This window comes from Podarcis erhardii (genome assembly GCF_964252035.2).
Source record: "Podarcis erhardii genome assembly, chromosome: 5".
Taxonomy (NCBI): Eukaryota; Metazoa; Chordata; class Lepidosauria; order Squamata; family Lacertidae; genus Podarcis; species Podarcis erhardii.
The window spans coordinates 65,623,180-65,642,235 of NC_138509.1; the positions used below are offsets into that span (position 1 = coordinate 65,623,180).

At 43.0% G+C, this 19,056-nt stretch overlaps 1 protein-coding gene across 1 annotated transcript; it reads right to left on the bottom strand.

The window, feature by feature from the left end:
* Nucleotides 1-24: 24 nt before the first annotated feature.
* PPP1R7 (protein phosphatase 1 regulatory subunit 7) lies at nt 25-18,555 on the bottom strand. Its single transcript, XM_081864108.1, has 10 exons — nt 18,408-18,555; nt 15,437-15,559; nt 10,163-10,218; nt 8,791-8,856; nt 7,102-7,232; nt 6,195-6,357; nt 4,779-4,895; nt 2,413-2,517; nt 1,197-1,283; nt 25-456 (listed from the first exon to the last, which is right to left on the bottom strand). Exons 1-10 carry the CDS (start codon nt 18,547-18,549, stop codon nt 280-282), a joined length of 1,167 nt encoding a protein of 388 aa, XP_081720234.1. The 5' UTR covers nt 18,550-18,555; the 3' UTR covers nt 25-279.
* Nucleotides 18,556-19,056: the final 501 nt, after the last annotated feature.

The window sequence follows — 19,056 nt, forward strand, 5'->3', positions numbered from 1 at the left end:
ACAGACACTGTCACAACCAGGAAATCTCACACATTTAAGATTTAATAATAATAATAATTATAATAATCAAAAAACAACAAGTGTGTGCATTATATGCAAGGTCTGTTATCAGTGCTCTTGGTTAGCCGTTTGCTCTTTAAGTGTCAGAGGGTTGAAGACAGAGGATGCAGTGTGGATGAAAATCCCATCTGTGACACTCTGAGAGGGAGGGAGGGAGGGAGGGAGGGAGGGAGGGAGGGAGGGAGGGAGGGAGGGAGGAGGTAAGGGAGTGGAGAGGGTTCAGAACCGGACAAAGGTGGCATCAATCTGCCGGACAGATGGAAGGGCCAGCATGATTTTGCGTCGGTACTGGGGATCTTTTTGCAGTGGGTTTCGCTCCAGGTAGACTGTTTCCAAGTTCTTGGCTCCTTTCAGCTCATCCAAGTCGCTCCAGCACTCAATGAGGTTATCGTTCATCTGGGTAAAACACACACAAAAGAAAAGTGCCAGCAATTTTTGAGAGTTGGTAAAGAATAGACTCTTAATCTCAGGGTCGTGGCCCTAGATGGCTGCTGCAGCTCCCACATGACTGGTATAAGCTAAGGAGCAGTCCTAAGGCCCAACAAGTGGCAAGGGTGGAGACAGGAGGATGCATGCTTGTTCCTCCTTTTGACTGGATTGAGAAGCACGTGGTAGACTTAATTCTTCGAGCCCAGTGCTTCCCATGCTGTGGCTCTCACACACATGCAAATTCAGTGTATGGGAATGACATCCGCTCTCCCCAAAATACAGTACAATAATTTTGTTTGAGCGCTGTATTAAAGGTGCCTTTCTGGATCCCCAATTTCTGACCGCTTGGCAGGACAGCCTGGAATTAAAGTTCTGTCACTGCAAAACTTTAGAGAGCTGGAAACCCTCTCACACCATCAGCGACTGAGTACTAGATCAGGTTATCGGGGTCTTAAGCCACCATTCTAAAAACTTAAGAACAGCCTTCTGATTCAGGCCAATGTCCCACCTAGTCCAGCTCTTCCTGTTTAGAGAGTAACCAACCAGATACCTATGGGAAGCTTGCAAGCAGGACATGAGCACAACAGTACTCTGCCCACCTATGATTCCCAGACAAACACTGCCTCTGACAGTGGAGGCCAAACATAGCCATCGTGGCTATGCTGCTGGTCCGTAAGCACTTCTTGGTCTCCCTCTCATAGACTTACCCAAAATTCTTGGAGCTCTGTTAGATGGGTAATATTTTCAATCTTTTTGATCCTGTTGGCCGCAATGTCCAGCATTGTCAATTTATTCTGAAACAAGCATAAAGAAAACTTTAGTCTCTATTTTCATTCTTGTCTTCTTGCAAATTGTGCATCCTTGGACGAAACATTAATAGGCATAAAGGGACATGCCATGTAGCAAAATAGCCAAAGTTCATCAACCATACATACTGCAGAGTCAACTGCTCTCCCTAAGGTATAACTCTACTTGACCTTTGGCATCTAAACATCAGGATTGGAAAAAATTACTGAACTGGCCAGAACTAGCAGGCCAATTTTGGACATAAACTCAATTTTTTTTTGATAAATATAACACCTCAAGAGAAAAGCACAACCCACTTCCCAAAATACTACTAGTGTGTTGGAATTCCCTCAATATTGCTTTATATAACCAAGCGTGGCTAAATACTCTATGCTTCTCCTTTTCCCACAGGACAAAAAATACAACCCTTTGTTTGTTTGCCTTTGGCAGAAACTCACGTTCACATTACGCATCATCCTTACTGGTCTTCTGTTTCCTCACATTGGTTTCCCTACTTCTATCCAGTACTGTTGCCAAAATTATTTATCTCTCTTGTAACTGACCACATTAACACCCTTTCCTAAATCCTCACACTAGCTTCCTCTTCACCACACAAGCTTCTTTTCCTTACCTTTAAATCCCTCCATGGCCTTCCTCCTTTATCTCCACACACTTCTATCCAGACATATCCCTGCCTGTGGCTTATAGTCATCTATCTCCAATCACCTTCAGTAATCCAAAGGTTTCCTGCTCCCTCAAAAGACTCTGCTTACACAAACACAAACACACACACACAACTCTGTGCTCTCCTCATTGCTGGCCAGTATCCTTCAGCTGCCATTCCAGGAGGTCTCTATGATGCAACTCCTTCCTTCCTCAAAACTCACCCGTTCCATGAAGTCATTAGAACAACTATCTAGTCCCAATGCTCTACTGAAATTAAGCCTATACATGTGTAACTAAAATAAATGTGTGATCTTTCCATATTCCCCCATTTCTGTCCCCTTCCTCTGTTACCTCCCTTGCGTCTGTGTCTAGTTTATAAGCCTCTTGGGGTAGAAACTTGACTGCTCATTATTTGTAAAATGGCATGTACAAGGATGGCGCCAAATAAATAACAATAAATAGGCAACTCACATTGTTTTCCAGCCCTTCAATGACTTCTATGCCATTATGGCTAAGGTACAGCTCCCTCAAGTTCCCCAAACTCTGCAGCCCTTCAATCTTGGTCAACCGATTGCTCTAGGGTGGTGATAAAAAATGGATTAACATGACAGAACCAGACTTTTCAGGTAAAAAAATTACATGTCTCTCTACTGAACTCACTGTATTTGCACGGCACATTTTATTATTATTTTTTTTTATTACAAATTAATAAAACATCCAATTTCAAATCTTTTTCCAATTACATCCTTTCAGGACTTCCCCTTCCCTCCCCCCCTTGTATTCCAAATCTCTCAAATGATCTCAACAAGTTCTTCTCCTCAATTCAGACTTGTTATCCTTAACCCAATTTTTTTTTTAAAAAAAAAAAACATTATTTTCCATTCCCCTAAAATCGGCTTATTCCCACCACGAGTTCCCCACTTTAGAATACCATGTAGATGTATATAGCCTAAATAAAACATAGTTTACGCCCTTTGGATTCCACGTTTCCCACCCCCCCTTTTCCCGGTTGCGTTCCCAATGTTCCTCAATGTCCGATATTTCCACGTCTCTCTAAGTCATAGTCCTTTGCCAGTCCTCTTTAATTTCGAATGTCCAATCATGGAAGGATTCTGTCTCAAAGAAAGGCCCATTTTTTCCATCCAGATTTTTATATCCAGGAGTGAAAAACTCCAAATTATAATCCTTAAGCTTGTCAAATCTGGATGTCCCAAACGTCCCCACTTTTGACTTGGTCCAATTCTTGTTATTTTGTTGTTCTTATTGATCACACTCCTCTTTCTATTTCTTTCTGTCCCTGTTTTCCTGCACAAATGTCCTAATTCCAAAAGTTAGTTCCTTTACAGAGGCTTGTTATTCAGAAACAAAACATTACGTCAAGTTCCTTTCATTCCACAACAGATGATTCCATTGTCTTCTTCGGTGTAGTGGCCTCTGTAGTCATAATAATGTTCCATTTCTGCAGTTTCCCAGGAGATAAACAGTTCTGTTCCAATTTCCAGCTAAAACCACTTGTAATATCCCTCGGCTCCTCTAGGTGGATTGCAAAAACTAAGTTCTCTTCCAGATCGCGTCCATTAGCCCTAGTAACTTTATAATCCTTATTTAAAACAATTTGTATCCAATTTATAACAAATATAACCAGCAAAGTCCTTGTAACATAGTCTCTATCTTATTTTCCGCTTTGACAGCTCTTTGACAGCTGTCAAAACTTGCCTTTCTCCTCTCCAAACTCCGTCATCGATCGCTCCCGGGGTTCCAGGGGGGGTTGTTTTTAAGTCCGAATTCTACTTTCCTCCTCCAGCTCAATCTCATATTCTTCACTCGTGAGGTTAAAAACTTGCCAAAATGATGTTACTCCGATCTTAGTTATCAGATCCTTTGCTTTGACCCTTCTACAATGGAGGGGGTGGCTGACTTCCTTTTTTGCGCCTCCCCCGCTCGCGCCGAAATTTTTAAAGTTTTTGTCCCTCTTTTTAATCCAAGTTCCAATTACTTACGGGTTATTCTTTTAAGTCCGAATTTTCAAAGGAAAAAGCCAGCGCTCTCCGCCGAATGGCATGCGGCTTCGCGCGGCAGGGATAGCAGAGGACTCAAAACACCACGCTTCTCCCCGGCACCCGATCCGTAGCCTTTAAAAAGGCTCCTTCACGAGTCGGGAGGGCGCTAACGGTGTCAGCCGAGTCTCCATGTCCACGGCCCCCGTGGCCGTGGTTTTTAAGGGTCCCCGCATCGCCGGTGCGGTAGGACCCAGCCCCTGCCGTGCAGGCTCCCTCCGGAGCTCGGAGGGAGTCCGCCATTCGGCGATGGCGCCGACCCGGAAGTCCCGCACGGCACATTTTATACAAGTCTTGGAGTCATTGTGCAGCTGCACAATATCACATGTACACCTTGGCCCATGCATATTACTTAAGAGGAAAGCATGCATAAAAATGAAACTATTAGTGACAATATCATACCAAAAATGCATTAGGAGAAATTGCTTGTAAAAATCTGTACATTAATCAAAACTGTTTACACAAATGTGTTTATTAGAATAAATTCACACTAAGATGCTGAAGAATTTTCATTTTTTTTCAATTGCAAATTGCTGAAGAAATGTAGAGAACTCATTTTAAGACTGGAAAATGATAAGCTGAGAGAACTGGTTGACAGTTCCTTCCTTCCTCAATCTGAACTATAACTATAATTGCCTCCCTTCATTCATAGAGGTTACTGGTCTTTTTGTCATTCTAGTTTTGAAAGGTCTAAACTGCTGCAAAGTTCATATGAAGGAGAAAAGCAGACATGATAAATGAATAAATAAATAAATGGAATGGGAAGTCCAGGGCTGATACCTGTATACTAAGCACTGTTAAGTTTGTCAATGCATCCAGGTTCTGAAGCTTGGTGATTTTGTTCTTTCCCAGAAACAGGCTGTCCAGATTAGTCAACGTATCAATATTCTGAATTGCCTGCAAATTGACCGCAGTAAACATTACAATCCTTGATTCTAGCAAGCAAACCTCTTGCAACACATTCACTACTTAGTAAGACTGTAGCACAGTCAACTACCCAACATCACCCCACCCAGTCCTTTATCACAAACTTGTATACTGAAGGTGGCTCATGAGATGATTCAGATCAGAAGTCTCATGCTGTATGACTGATGACTTCAACTTTGCACTGGTCAAGCAAGCTGAACTAACACAGTATCCATAGTTAAGCTGTGTGCAAATGCTGCAGAATAGCAACTTTCAGTTTCAAGTTTGAGTTCTTTGTCATTTGGACTCCCAAAGAAGCTCTGAGAAGAAATTCCTTAAGAAGGCAGAATCTTTAGGGCGGCTCACTCAGAACAAGTGGCCTACAGAATCCCATTAGCAGGATGTACCTTCTTAATTATTAAGCACCTGGGGAATCCATGTGAAGCTGGAACAATGAGATAATTCCACCTGGCAGAATATTCAGGGGTGGAGACAGGGTCAGCATTGTCAATAAAAGAAATAAATAGTATCTTATGTTTAAAAGTATTTTTCAAACAAGTGATTACATGAAGGGATTGGAAGAGAGAATGCTGATTATCCAATATAAATAGTTATTAGTCATATTATTTCACTGATGTTTGATTATGTACTGGAACAGAGAATATTCTGCTTATTTGCGTCTCAAAATTTCATTTCATCTTCTAGCTTGAGTTGCCGCTTTCACATAACTAGTTCCACTCAACTTCTTGTTGCTTATCAGCTGTTTACCCTACTTTCATTATCTATTTTTTTGGGGGGGGGGTTGTTTCCTAAAATCATAGTTTCTTAATGTACTATCTGATCTTGCCAAGTCTACAGTTTGGCTTTCTTTCACCTTCAAATCTATGCTGTCAGTAGTATACAGTTACAAGCCTTTGTTACTCCAGTACTTTTCAAAGTTTGGGTACCCTTATGTAACAACCTGAAGTTGTCTTTCTGTGTGCTGCTTGAAAGCACCATGTGCCAACCACAATCAACACTGTAATGAGTTTCCCTCTTGCATTTTAAAATGTTTTTCTTGAGTTATTCTCAGAAGGGGGAGCAACACCCTTTTTAATAGAAATCAGGGAGGTAGCCAAGGAAAGCATTTGGAGGCCAAATGGACACTTCCATGCTTCTTAGGTCTCCCTCTGGAAGTCACTGTTGCAGTCAGCAGCAGCACATTTTTACTTCTCCCCACTCCTGTCTGATATGGCTGATTTCTCAGCTATACCAATGACGGATCCTTACAGACCACCATCAAATACCTACCCTGATTCGATTAGATCCCAGCTCTAACATCTGTAATTGATGTAAGTTGCTTAGGTTCTCAATTTTGCTGATTTTATTGTTCACAAGAAAGAGTTTCTTTAACTGAGTGAGCTGGTCCAGCCCCTCAATGTGCCGTAGAATGTTAAACGAAATATCCAGGACCCTAAACAGGAAACAAAGGAAAATACTTTAAAATGTAGATATCTTCTAAGGCATAGCATCCCAATCTTGCTCCAAAGAGCTCATAGTGCTATATATGTAGCTGGTTCCTATTTTACTTTCACAATGACTCAGAAGTGGGGTATGATGAGAGAGTATGGGACTGGCCCAAGCTTCATGGCTCACTGGAGGTTTGAACTTGGATTCCCCCAGTCTAAATCTCTAACTTCACTCTTTACACCAAGGGGGGCGGGAATCTGTGGCCCTCCATATGTTGTTGGACTCCAACGACCATCACCTCCGCCAGTAGAATGGCATGATGGGGATTGCAGTCCAGCAACAGATTGAGGAAATCAAAGAGCTTTGTATATACTGGCTGAAAGAAGCTTCTGCAGGTGGGATGATAACTTGTAGTCTCTCTTTATATGAAGAACAAATTTGGCCACACAACCAAAAACCATGTTTTGTACTAAGTATAGTTAGGCACAATGTCTGAATTAACAATGGAATGGTGTCTGCATGAAGCCATTGTCTTACATAGCCATGCAAGCTACAATAAGATCTATGATCCAGGAAAAGAAGCATGTTACAATGAGGATAGCCATTCTGAGAGAGGGAGACAAACATGGGAACATCTCTCACTAATATTGAAATAACTTTCCTGGATTCCAGTCCATTTCCAAGACAATTCAAAGTGCTGGCAATTACCTTTAAAGCCTTTAAAGCCCTATATAGCCTAGGTACTCACTCAAGTTCTGTCAGGGCCTCCAAGTTCTCAATCTTTCGAATCTGATTGTCATAGAGATCCAGTTCTCTGAGACTTTGCAACTGTTCCAGATTCTCAATGCACTTAATCAAGTTCTGACGGAGACAAAGAGTCTGATGTGCAGAGAGAAGATAAACAAAGGATGTAAAAACAATAACGCACAAGTCTCACTCCCAACAGATGCACTTAATATGGTGTGTGAAACAGCTTTGAAAATAAGTTCTCTGCAGTTGGATGCTGCCCTCACTCAAATTATTTGTTCTTCTCCTGCTCCTCCACCAATTCTTAATATCTCCACCCATTCCCCACCAGATGAAGACTGCTGCAGTGGCCAAAAAGGGTTACTGTGCATTTTCACTGCCGGGGGGGGGGGGGGGGGACGTTGTTGCCAATCCTGGCAGTCTTTGGGCCAGGAGAAAATGAAATTTCATCTATAGTGTCAGGGAACTGCCATCGGAGCCAGAGGAGGAGGGAGGGCTCCAGAGGGATGCCGGAGAGCGTCCCAGGAGGGAGAGAGGCAGCCCATCTTCTGGGGAAGGAAATCAGCGTAGCACCAGTGGAGAAGGGGGGCAGATGGGGGAATCGGCGAGGGGGCTCCATGACTCCTCGCCGGAGACCAGCAGGGAGAGCACGGGTCCTCCGCTGCCCACACCCTCCCTGCGCAGAAGGCTTCCGCATAGGGAGAGTAGGCGGAGACTAGGCGTCAAAGAGCTTCTTTGCTGGAAGAAGTTCAAGAAACGCCCACTGACGGATTCTGCCAGCGATTGAGACAGCCACGGATGAGTGGCTGTCCGGACAGAAAGGGTTCACCTAGGTAACTCAGCCAAGCGTGGTGCCGATTTACGCACAAGCAACCCCTAGAACCATTACATATAGCATACCACTGCACAGCCCAGCTAAGGAGATAGTGAATCAAACTAAGTGGTACAAATTACTGGATCTTCCAATGTCCTTTATAAAGCCTAAAAACAACTGTGCTCAGGTCAATGAGGCTTGCACTCATGCCACTTTCCAGCTTAAAATTGCCCTTGAAGTGGATATTAGCCCCACTTGGGAAATATTACAAGTATCTGTATTGTGTCTACCTTTTCTCATGGTGAAACTATTAGTAGCTCTGTGTGCGCATGAGAATTTGAATTGGAGGAAATGCTTAGGGTATGGTGAAGGAATGAACATTCTTGCACCCAAGCACTGTTCATTCACTCACTGTTAATTCACTCAGTGGCTGATTTCAAATTTGCTTTTTAAAGAGTTTGGGAGATCCAGTCATGGTCCTCCTCCACATGCAGCTGCTGAGTGACCTTGGGCCAGTCACACTTCTCTGAAGTCTCTCAGCCCCACTCACCTCACAGAGTGTTTGTTGTGGGGGAGGAAGGGAAAGGAGATTGTTAGCCGCTTTGAGACTCCTTAGGGTAGTGATAAAGGGGATATCAAATCCAAACTCTTCTTCTTCTTCTTCATATGTAATTTGACCCACAGAGGAATGCTACTAGTGTACTTCTGGGTGCCCTCTGCTTCCCTCTTCTCAAATGCAGCCTTTATTCCACTATGCTGCATCCCTCTAGCTAGAGAAATATAGCAAAGTACTTTGGCTGCCACGCATACTCTCAGTTACACAACCATGGCAGAGGCATATCAGCTCAACTAGAGAGGGCTCCTTAAGAGTCTCACCTTCACTTTCTTGAGCACCTCAAACCCTTCAATCTTGCCAATTCGGAAGTGATTCAGATCAACATCCTGAAAGGCAATAAAAAGCCACAAGCCATCTTAGTATTCACACAAAGGTTTATTTCAACATTACTTCTAAAGTAGCATGAAGGTAGATTGTAGGCCTATAGCATTCGGGTTGCAAGGGTGGGTGATACCATCACAGTGTGCAGAAAAGCTGGCCTTTGTTAACTAGATGGAAACCCTCAAAGCCCAAGGGCCTTCTGCTTAGAGAGAAACAAATCAGCACAATTGCTGTGCAGGACTCACATCTCTTTCCTAAAAGAAGGGGCTCTGTGCTGAATATATTACATCTTTTTCAGCAATCAGAAACACGAGGATTTGGCCCTATTTTTCTTCTGCGGGACAAGCCCAGCTCCTCAACTTTGCCATGAAAAGTCAAATGTACACGGTGATGTCAATGCTAGTTCAGATGTCAGGCTAAATCCCTCCCCATGCATCAGCCAAGCAAGTTGGCTGCCCCCTCCCCTTTTTAAAAAGTACATGTACATTTATGTAAATATGTAAACAAATGTACATCTGTCAACACACAAAGCCACCCGATTCTTCCTTCTGGTTACATTACTACTATAGTACAGTGGTTCCTCGGTTCTCGAACAAAATTCGGCTTCTGAAACATTCGAAAACTGAGGCGCAACTTCCCATTGGTTGCAAGAGCTTCTTGCCCTTGGCGGAAGCTGCATCGCACATTTGGGGTCTGAAAAACGTTTGAAAACGGAAGCATTTACTTCCAGGTTTTCGGTGTTCGAGAACTGAAACGTATCACAACCAAGGCATTCAGGATTGAATGAAATGAAAATCCTGTGGGGAAAGTGTTAGTTACATGCTTTGCAACTATATGCTTATAAATACACCATGTGTGCCACTTGCTTTTGCATTTTGGGGAATGAGACACACAGAGCAGGCAGCTAATTCCTTTTTATAGTCTTTCTATAGGGAAAGTGGAGCCCTTTGACATGCTGTCTAATCAAAAGTTTTCCACCATACCAACGAATCTGAAAACAGATTGACAGTGCAGATCTTCAAAGACAAAAAGGAGAATGGCAGATGCCTCTACCCCTTTTTGTATCAACTTTCCATCAGCAAAGTATCTTGTTGCCTTTGAAGCTCTCTTCCCCAATTTCTCTGCTGTTGTGATCATACCAAGTACCTGTCCACCATTGCCCTAGATCTCAGCACAGAAACAATATATACATTTTAAAGGGGGGAAGTCTGTTAACTCTTGAAAAGAAATTCTTGATCACACAGGCTTCAGAGTTCTTCCTTGGTGGGCCCTTCCCATGTATTGCTACAATGGAAATTAAATCTATATTACCTCTGCTTCCGGATCCAGGCTAATGGTCTCCATATCCACCGGCGTCTCGGCTTCAGCTGCAATAGAACAAATGCACTCTGCTTAAACCCCATGCTGCTCATCAACTGAACTCAAGCTTGCAATGTCAGCTCTCTCATAGGAGAAAGAATGCCTTCAAAAGAGAGAGGGAACACCTAACGTATTCAGAGTGGATTAGGCCTCCTAACCTGGTGGTCACGTTGCCAAGAAGAAGTGTGATATACACTGAAGGAAGCAATACTGATGAACCCTTAAAAAAAAAAAGTACATTTACAACATTGCACTAACAGAAGTTGTGCTTCAGTGGCTAAAGAAGGAAAGTCATAGCGGGCAAAGTGGCCAACCGCACAAACTATATAACTGTTACCAGAAATGTTAGATTAGTCATCGGCCATCTTTGCAGCCTGCTCCCTTTGGGTAACATGGCACAGTTTTTGGAATGGAAGAAACAAAAATCACAAGGATTATCTGGTGGCAGAACACCAATTTCTTGGTCTAGTCACCTGAAGAACTACAGCCACATTCTTCATGATTAAAGTCAGCCAGATATATTTGCAAGCTATATTATTAGGTCTCACTTTTTTCATTAGAGTACACTGGGAACCTGGTATTACCAGCTGTTTGAAGAAACTGTTTTGCTGCTTTGATTCCCCCCCCCCCTTCAAAACCCAACCTCATTCCTAAATGCAATTCTCACTCTGTATGCATGAGTGGAGGTGGACTTCAGAGATTTGCGCTGAATAATTCATGCAAGCTTTCCATTTGGCAGGTGGGTGGATTCCCTCCTTCACATAATGTTCAGCAACATAAGCCCTCTTCAGGCGTTCAAGCCTCAACACAATGAGCAGGAACAAGCAGGAAAAAAGGAACTCCAGGTGTATAGCAATTTCCATCAAGTTCACCAGCCACTATAGTAAACAGAAGCCAGTATTGTGATTCAAGTACTTGGTGGAAATTGTTATATAAAACATGTTCCCAATGAAGGACGTTTCCAAAATGTAGCAGCCAAGCAACTGAAGTTTCTTTCTCTTTATTTCAAAACAAAGTTTGTCAGCAGTGCTTTTATTGGTTTTGCAGCCTGTTTTTGCTTTGGGAGAAGAGTCCAGGGGCTCCAATCTCCTCTGTCACACCCCCAGTTTCACCACCTTTCAAGCATGGAAGGGCAAACATTGACAGTGGGGAGCTAACTGTACTTGTGCAGGCTCCCCAAGCAATTTACAACCTTGAAATGTCAAGGTTCTTAGTTGTGCACAGAACCTGCAGAAGTAAAGGGAGCTTCCTACTATAGATGTTGCTTTCCCAACATGTGGCAGGAGAAGCAAGCAGGAATGCAATGGAAGGGACAGGACTAACAGGCTCATGGCAATCTCCCCCTCAGACAATGACAAACTTGTGAACAAATAATGACTCAGGAAGGCTACAGAAGCCATTTATTCCAGCACACAGAATTTGCTGACACCCACCGAACCGTTCTTGAGCTGGTCTCCTGATCTCATAAACAACTCTGCCAGTTCCCCCTTGCTCTATCTCAGGCGAGGGGAATCTTTAGCTCCCCAGATTTTGCTGAACTGCAACTTCCACCATCCCATTGGGGCTGAAGGGAGTTGTAGTTCGGCCAAAGGTACCCCGCACCTGCTCTCTTATGTGCAAAGCCACCCTCTCTCCTCCAAATCCTTTTCTGCAAGCGTCCGCTCTCAAATCATCAGCTACAGGAAGCAAGAAGGGCCAATGGAAAGAAAGGTGTGGGGAAAACAACTGGATGCTCTTGCCTATTTACTCTGCTACAGCCGACTTTTATGCCCCCGAATTCCACACACATTCCCACCACCTGATAAGCACTGGATGGCTGATATGAACTGGATTTAACTAAATAGTTGTGCTAGCGGGAGCCAGCATGACAAATCCTGCTTACCTACCCCCTCCAAAAAAACAGCTCCAGGGTGTGTGTGTGTGTGTGTATGTGTGTGTGTGTGTGTGTGTGTGTGTGTGTAAGGTTGGGAGAACCCCAAAAGCAGTGTGTAGGGGAAGGAGAGGGGCATGTTCACACCGTCAAGTAGAAATGCTTGTGCTGACAGAATGATCATAATAGCACTGAATTCATCTCAGTATATTTCATTCATGGACAAATACAGATAGCAATCTGATTAAATAATAGTTGCCTAAGCCACCAATGTTCTGAAATCTAGTAAAGCAAGAATTCTTGCATTTTAGGGATGAGCAGCGTGCAGCTCCAACACTAGTCTACAGCAGAAGAGACACTTTGCTGTGAAAATGTCATCATTCAGTTAATACTGAAACACATACAAAGCAACCACCTGCCCACCTTGCTTATTATTAATTTAGCAAATATTCATGATCAAAGCGGTTGTCACAATCTGTTGGGAAGTCAGCTGACATTTTTGCCACCATGTGGTTGAGGCTGAAAACAAATTCCCTCTGAGTGCACCACAGGGACGTAAGCAAAGTACAATAAAGGAGCTCAAAATTGTCAGAATGCCAAAACTGCACATGTGCAGGAGATGAAATACAGGCTGCAAGTCCTCAGCCCAAAACAAACTGGGCTGAAAGAAGAGGCTGCCGTGCCAAACTTGCATGCCAGATTATGAACCCGCCCCAGGCCAGGATTAGAAAAAACCCAACAGTGGTCTTGGCAATTAATACAAAACTAGTCATTTGTGTAACGGTAGGCTATCTTAGCATTAGGAACACAATACTAGAGCTTGTTCCAATCATCTCAGTTACTCCCAGTTGCACCCATTGTGGCAAAGCAGTTTGTTCAGGAAGTTCCTGCCAGACTCACAGCCAGACAAATGCTGCCATTATGCCCAGATTGTTCACAGAATTTTCAAAATGCATGATAGGACTGGGTGAAATATTGTCCAAAACTGGACACTGTTCACATCGTGATAATTGTTTCATAATATTTGAGGTGGCAATATATCACGAATCACAATTTGTGTAAGAGCTAGGTGAAATCTGGTTTTCAACATCGTGATAACTCACCAACTAAACACTGCAATGTTATCAGCAGCTAAACCTCATATTATCACCAGCTAAGCATAATCATTCCACCTCAGATATTAATTGGTGCATCTGCCATATTATTAGCATGATATTCTAAATACAAAACTCTCGCTCTCCTGTTTCTCAACTCCACATAACATATGCCATCTGAAATAGATTCCAGGAACAACAGATGTTTCTTATGCAATGGGTTGGAAACAATGGGCAGGATTCAACTAAGGCGGTGATTGCCAAAGTTGGCCCTCCAGCTGTTTTGGGACTACAACTCCCATCAGCCCTAGCTAACAGGACCAGTGGTCAGGGATGATGGGAACTGTAGCCCCAAAACAGCTGGAGGGCCAAGTTTGGCCATCACTGAACTAAGGGATCACACATTGGGGCTCCCCCCATCCCAAAATTGGCTCTTGAGGGTGCTGGGAAACCCCAGAACAGTGAACGGGGATCGTTCCACCTGGTAAGCTGATATTCTTATGCAGACAGAACATTTGTAATAGTGTGATGTTCAATTCCACCCCAAATGTTGGATATCTCTTTCGCATACATGGGTTCTTTATGTCGTGTTACCTAACACAATCCAGCTTTATAACCCCTTCAAGGAGGGTAACTATAATTTGGTATGACTTGAGGCCACTGCAGGAATATGCCTCTATATTGAAAGGTGTGCATACATACAAAAAGATCCACATTTTCTTTGTGGATATGTGTGTGCTATAACTAAGAAAAATGCTATTAGGATTGGCAAGAAGGTGTATGACATTTTATAAACTTGCATGGGATGAAGAAGAAACATTCTGTTTTCCATTCAGTAGCAGATTAAGAAAAAGTGTATGCAATAAATAGGTATTTTTACCCATGCTTATGCTTTGGATTCAGACAGAGCACAGTGGGTTTAATTTCCAGCATCTTCTAGTTTCGTTTGTTCTTATATGACTCTGCAGGTTATCCAAATGTAGCAAGTTGAAGCAAGCAGGGAAGCTGTCCATCTCTGCCTTGAATGACAGAGGACTTTTAATAAATGCTCCAGTCTGACTTTGCCTGGAAAAGCCCCAAATTAAACTTCACTGAAAAAGGAGCATATTATTACGCCTGATTAGCTTATTTTTGGATTTCCAAGTCAAAACAGAATGCCAGCAGAAAGTTCTAAAACATATTATGGGTGCTACACTGAATCAGAAGGAAGAGGTTGGATTAGAACAAGAACAGCTTGGATGAGTGAAACAGCCAAGACAGTTTCTCCAATAGTTTGAACTCTAACCCATCATTAAAGTAGGAGCTCTCAAATCTAGCCAAATACAAACAATTTTTCTGCAAAGTAAGAATTTCAACAAAACTGATTGATGGCCAATATTAGATTTCACAATAAAAACGTTACAGTAGCCTAAATACAAGAAAAGGTGCTGAGCTTAAAGTATCAACCATAAACATCTTTTGTTTTGCGTTTCAATTTCAATTTAATTTTAAATCACATAAAAAACTGAAGATTAAAAAATTAGAGGAGACTTAATTGCTGTTCATTGGACACAGGCATGCCCAAACACCACTGTTTGCGTCTAAAAGATGGCATGCTCAAACATGTAAGACTTTGAGGGGGGAAATTACTGAGCAGACCCATTAGAGGTCATAAGCTCAAACTTCACTTTCAACAATTGTCAATCCTCTTGTGTTCAGCTCTTTTGAACCATGTACACCCTCTGCTAGGCAAGGAACTAACCAGCCACTTCTCATTACAAAGAGATTACAAAGAGGCCAATGTGGATGCTATATGGAATGACAAAGACAGAAACAAAAATAAAAAAATCTTGCTCATAGGAACTGAACAGCTATATTCTACAACAGCCCAGAACATCTTAATTTATATTTATTAAAGTGCATTAAGTTTTTAGTGTATCAAAGAACAGCAGCAGCACACTATCAGAAAATGAGTAACAATGCGGTCCAAAACATACAAAAGCATTGCTGGAGGCGGAGATACAGTGCAGTATAAAAATTACACCCCAAAGCCGGCAAGTATAATAAGGGGTGGAAGGGGCAGTTAACCTATGGCCCTCTGTATGTCGGTGGACTCAAGCTCCTATATGTCCCAGTCAGCATGGCCAGTAGTCAGGGATGATGGGAATGCTTGTTCAGCTACTCCTGCTTTAACTCATCTCCTAAAGCTTTAAAGTGATGGGTTATGATATGTCTTCAAGTGTATATCAGCATATGATCTCTCTTTCTTGAATAACAGTTTACCTGTTGAATTCTCGCCATTCTGTTCATCCCTCAAACTCTGCTGACTGAGGTCTGTTACTATGCAAACCGTTTGCTTCTTCCCTTCATCGTCTCCCGACTCTTCAGACTCAATCCTCCTGTCAACTGTGTAAAAGAAACTGTAATTAAGTTTTATTTCTGGAAGGAAGCAAACAATGACACACATATAAACTACTAATAGTATTAAAGCAGGTGTGGGGAACCTGTGACCATCTTGCAGATGATAGACTCCAACTCCCATCAGACCCAGCTAGCATGACCAATGGTTAGGGATGATGGGAATTGTAGTCCAACAACATCTGGAGGGGCACAGGTAACCTCTCCACTCCTGCTATTAGAATTTCTATATTTGCAACATAAGAGAAGGGCAACCTGCTCCTATGCATGCTTACGCACAAGTATGCCCAACTGAATTCATCTGTTTCCAGAGAAATAGCCATGATTCTTTGTTGATTTTGCTGCAATAGACTAATGTTTCATTATGGCATATAAGCTTTCAGTGATTAAAGTAGTCTTGTCCAAAAAGCAATTTATGTCACAATAAAATTGGTTAGGCTTTAAGTTGCCACAAGACTTGAGTGTAACAGGACTCACCCACAGGTATTATGCAGAGATGTCTATAGCCTTAAAATAGGATTCAAAGAACAACATCGCTAGTTGGAATGCTCAATGCTACCACAAGCTACTAGCTAACTGGCATATTCATGCAGTGTCCAGCTAAAAGTAAGACATGACTTGTAATTGTTCTCTATGAATCCAAGTGGGGAGCATCATGTGTGTTTAGCTTACATGATCTTTGTTTTTATAAATTACTACATTAGCCCAAACAAGGATTCCTCTTCTCCAAGCTTCCTGGAAGAAACCTTATTACCAGATGCCCAAGGACTGTTCTATGGCAACTCAGTGAGAAGGAAAGAGCACCCTGCCAAGATTTTTGTACATTTTTCTCCACCTAGTCTGCAGGTATAGATTATAATTACTTCATGTAACACATGGCATAGAAATCTTTCCAAGACACCAGACTTCAGGACTGCTTCAGATGTTATGAATTTCCTGCACATACTATGTATGTGAGAAAAAGAGGACCAACTACACACAGATCGCCATGTGTGATCACTGCATACACATCTAGTTTGCCATATGTATCCAACATCACAAAGTCTAAACAGATGTTAAAGAAAAACAGTAGCTGTACAGAATCTGACAAAGTAACCTAAGTATATCAAGCCTAAATGGAGCTTACTTTAAAATCACCTGCTTAGGGACCAAGATGACTCATTTTAAAAATTTCTGTGCTTTATATCATAGATTTGATTACAGGAGGGAACTGGTACAGCAGGTATGGGCAAAAGGCATATCTGTATCTACTAGTAGATCTCAGGATGATTTGCAGTAATTCAGATAGGGTTTCTAAGTTCCAACTGTTAAATAAGAGAAACAACAAAAGAACCCTGCCCCAAATAAAATAAAATATTGGGCTGCTAAAATAAAGAAAGCTAACCAGAAGTGAACTTTTGTGTTAAATAACTGTGAGCTCAGTTCAGTTCTGGTACAGTACTGAAAACAAATCCCTAGGGTCAGAATGTGTTCAGAGACACCCTTTAATTATAACTGTACATCATTTGCACTTGCTTCTTGTCAGCAGATTTTGGGGTTCTAGTAAAAAACAACAGATCAAACAAGCGTGAACTTTGCCACCCCTAGAGTAGAGCCTGCCCTAGGATGTTTTTGATTCAAATGTCAGATTAGCTTGCATCATAAACTTACTCTTTTCCCTATTTTTTGGCACATCACTCTGTCAGTCTTAATTTTGCATATGTAATACAGGCATAATATTCACCTACCATATAGAGTTGCTGTAAGGATTACTGAAACAGTGCATGTGAAGAAATTTCAGCTCTTAATATTTTTTGCTCTCTGCAGAATAGAATTAGTAATGACTGGGGAAAGTACTAAGACGCTAGGATGACTATTCCTACTGTTCTTCAACAGAACACACATAGAGAGGGTCAATAGCAGTGCTCTTTTGCACTACTGATGGAGCACCCATTGTGTTTTGTTTTCCTGGTCTCATGCCTTAATATGGTTACTGGCCTTTGGGATTAAAAGCCCCAGAGTAATATTTTTTCATAATTCATAACCCAGCATTCTTAAATACTAACAAAACCAGCAATTCCTCCTCAAAGGTCCAAGAACAGAGTTCTCCTAAATAATTTTCCTGTCCCCACAAAAAGCAGTCACACATTATTGTTCACAGTACAAGAGTCATACATATTAAAATACACTACCATACAGAACACCTCAATGCACTATTTTCCAAGGTAAAGTAAAGCACTGAAGGGGAGGCAAGAGGCAGCATGTGAAGCAACTAATGGGGTCCTAAAGAATATCAAAGATCCCTCTGTGTGTCAGTTTAAACTGCGGACACCAAGGATTCCAGTGACCACTTAGTGGTACCGCTTAATCTGGCGGGAGGGTTATCAGATACCTCTTCTTCGAAAAGATGTCACCCATTTAAAATTATATTAGCAGTGTCAGGAGGGATATATTTTGTAGGTCACGCAAACAGCGTAACAGAAGTCAGACACCCAAGTGTTTTTTTTTTGGGGGGGGGGAATTGGGGGTGGGGGAGAGAGACCCAACAAGCTGCATGCAGAACATGCACTGGATATGGATATAGATTCGGGGAGGTTCTTACAGTCCCCCCCCTGCCTCTGCTTTGCATACACCCCCAGTTTCCCCTGCCCAATACCATTATTCCACCATGCTTCCTCCCAATGCCCCCCCTGCACCCATAAGTAGGTTCCCCGCCAACACACGGTGAGCCTCCTCCACAGCGCAAAACGCCGACGCCCAACGGCTCCTGAACCGCAGCCTCCCCGCAACGGCCGAAGCCAACCTCGCCCGCCCCAACCCAGATTCGGACCCCGCGCGCTACGGCCCGGCCTCTCACCCTCCATCATCTCTTGCGCGCCCTCCCCGCTCTCCGTCTCAGCTACCGTCGTCGCCATAACGCTTTCCACCCCCTCCCCCTTCCGGCATCGGGCGCAGCGCTCGGGACAGCCAATGGGCAGCTCGATCGGAACCGCCTGCATCCAATCACAGGGCCGGCTTCGCCGCAGCGGCTCCCAGGGGGGGTTCTTGCGCCTGCGCCTGGACCCGCGGCCTTCTGGGAAATGTAGTTCTCCTTTAGGAGACTCGGCGGCAAGCCAAGGAAATACGGGTGGAACAATCTCATGGGGGTTGGATGGGCAGCGGACGTCCCCCGCGGGGCTTGTCGGTCAGCTGTAGGGACGCGCTGTCATGGTCGCCCCTGGATTGGGATGTGAAGGCTGGCTGTCTCCATGCCAGCAATTCGGATAACAAAAAAATAAGAATTTTGGGGGGATGGGGAATGGGGGAAATAAGGGTGGCTGAAGGGAAAGGGCTAAACTACATTTTCCCTGCCAAAACAAAATAAAAAAATTCCTTCCAGTAGCACCTTAAAGACCAACTGAGTTAGTTCTAGGTATGAGCTTTCGTGTGCATGCACACTTCTTCAGATACACATTTTCCCTGCCGTTCGCCCACCCCGGAGATCTTGGGAGGAGGTGTTTGCACTT